Here is a 2,500-nt window from a genome sequence, read left to right on the forward strand (position 1 = left end):
AACGACAAGCCTGCCTGACTTTAGAAAACCAACCAACAGCAGATAACAAATGTGCTCACATGGTGGCTGAAGCTAATTGCCAAAGAGGGATCCGTGACGCCCAGAACACCTGGTGGCAAAGAAAAGCAGCAGAAATACAGAGTTTCGCTGACAAACGTGACCTGCGCAGCTTCTATGCAGCAACAAAGGAAATATTCGGTCCCACACGGTCATCAGTGGGCGGCCTGAAGGACGCGGATGGGGCCACGACCATCACCGACAGCGAAGGCATCCTGGCCAGGTGGAGGTCTCACTTTGAGAACCTCCTCAATGACCAAGCAGACACCCCAGACGATCTCCTGCGAATGACCCCGCAGCATCCCGTCCGTCACTGGATGGCACTACCACCCTCCATCCAGGACTTCAACAATGCCCTGCAGCGCATGAAGCCCGGCAAACCCCCAGGGCCAGACAACATCCCGTTGGAGCTCCTCACTTACGGTGGCCCCGGGTTGAGGAACCGTTTGATGCTCCTTATACTGAAAATATGGGAGACCAAGACCCTCCCCAGTGACTTCCGCAGTGCAAACATCATTACCATCTTCATGAAGGTAGACAGGGAGAATTTCGCTTGGATTCTCCTTGACCGCCTCCTTATTCTCGCAGAAGACGTCCTGCCAGAGTCCCAGTGCGTCTTTCGACCTTCCCGCGGGACTATAGACATGATCTTCTGCGCGCAACATCTACAAGAGAAGAGCCTCGAACAACAACAGCCCATAATGTTCATCTTCTGGGATTTGAAAAAGGCCTTCGACAAAATACCTCGACCTGCCATGTGGGCTGTCCTCAAAAGATATGGCTGCTCACCCGATTTTGTCAAGCTGGTGCGTGCCCTCCATGACGGAATGGTTGAGAGAGTCTGCCACCAGAACTCTCTTTCAGGCCCATTCTCCATCAATGGCAGCCTGAAGCAGGGCTGTGTTCTGGCCCCAACGTGTTTCTTGCTATACACAGCAGCAATGCTCAACGAGAATCCCCCAGACACACCCTCAGTCGACCTACGTTTCCGTATGGATGGAGGCGTTTTCAACCTCGCTAGACTCCGCGCCAGAACCAAGACCACCTTGTGTGCAGTGCGAAAACTGCAGTATGCTGACGACAATGCCACCCCAGGTCAGACAGCAGAGGACCTGCAGTCGTTAGCTGATGCATACAACTCTGCCTATGAACATTTTGGGATGCAAGTCAACATAGACAAAACCAAGACCCTCGTCCAACATCCACCAGGACTGATGCTCCCAAACCTCATTACCACAGTGAATGACCAACCGTTAGAACAGGTGGACCAGTTCTCCTACCTAGGGAGCATCCTAACATCAGCTCCCACAAGCAAAAAGGACGTGGAGAACAGGATCAGGGAAGCACACTCCGCCTTTGTCCGACTCAACTGCTGCACTGACAATGACCACCAAAATAATGGTGTTCAGGGCAGTAGTCCTCTCCACGCTCCTGTATTCATGTGAAACATGGACGCTATATAGAAGCGATATTAAAAACCTAGAACGCTTCCAACAAATGAAACTGAGGCAGATCTTGAAATCCCCTGGGAGAGCCACACCACCAACATTGAAGTCTTAGAACGTGCCTCGCTGACAGCGTGGAGGCCACCATCATCCACCACCGCCTCCGCCAGACAGGACACATGCATAGGGTGGATCCATCTAGGCTCCCAAAGAAGATATTCTACGGAGAACTGACCCAGGGCACCAGACCACGAGGAGCCCCGAAAATGCGCTATAAAGATCAACTAAAGCGCACCCTGGCTCTAACTGACATCGATCCTTCCTCATGGGAAGAAACAGCCAGGGACAGGAAAACCTGGAGGAGTACAGTACACCATGGCGCCGTGGACTTCGAGGCTAGGAGGAGAAGAAGGAGAGAGCGATTAGAACACCACCTACCCTCCCCTGTGAACACTGTCCACGACTCTTCCACCACAGACTAGGACTTAACAGCCACATCAGAAATAAGCACCCACCTCCAAAGATAGGAGGCTGATGGCTAACGACAGAACCCAATACTCGGACACGAGCGGGCGCCGACGACGACTATATATATAAATATGTATATACTATATATATATATATATATATATATATATATATATATATACATATATATATATATATATGTGTGTGTGTGTGTGTGTATCACTAACACTCGTGGTTTTCATCAATGTAAATATCAACCACAATGGCATTTAATATCGAGTACCTTTCGAAATGTACCCAGTGGAATTTCATTCATGATAAATGCTTCTGGGGTTCGCAAGGATTCGAACCTATGTCTCTGGAGTCGAAACAATGCCACAGTATATATTTCTCTCTTGTCACGCTGATTGGCATTGCAAAACATATAACTACTCGGTCTCTCTCCATCATTTTTGTAGGGGGAGACGTAGTAGTCCTACCCCGGTGAAAGGGGGTACCCTGAGAGGTACACTGGGAAGCCACAACTGCCG

At 50.0% G+C, this 2,500-nt stretch overlaps 1 protein-coding gene across 1 annotated transcript in view; it reads left to right on the forward strand.

Moving 5' to 3' along the window:
• LOC137622719 (uncharacterized) overlaps positions 1 to 1,689 on the forward strand; it is a 2,458-nt gene extending 769 nt beyond the window's left edge. Inside the window, exons 2-4 of the mRNA XM_068353312.1 lie at positions 1 to 141; positions 1,360 to 1,490; positions 1,636 to 1,689. The exon at positions 1 to 141 is cut by the window's left edge and continues 460 nt beyond it. Coding sequence (XP_068209413.1) covers positions 1 to 141; positions 1,360 to 1,490; positions 1,636 to 1,689 — 326 coding nt within the window. The remainder of the gene's footprint in view (positions 142 to 1,359; positions 1,491 to 1,635) is intronic.
• The last annotated feature ends 811 nt before the right edge of the window (positions 1,690 to 2,500 follow it).

This window comes from Palaemon carinicauda, chromosome 29 (genome assembly GCF_036898095.1).
Source record: "Palaemon carinicauda isolate YSFRI2023 chromosome 29, ASM3689809v2, whole genome shotgun sequence".
In the NCBI taxonomy this organism is placed as follows: Eukaryota; Metazoa; Arthropoda; class Malacostraca; order Decapoda; family Palaemonidae; genus Palaemon; species Palaemon carinicauda.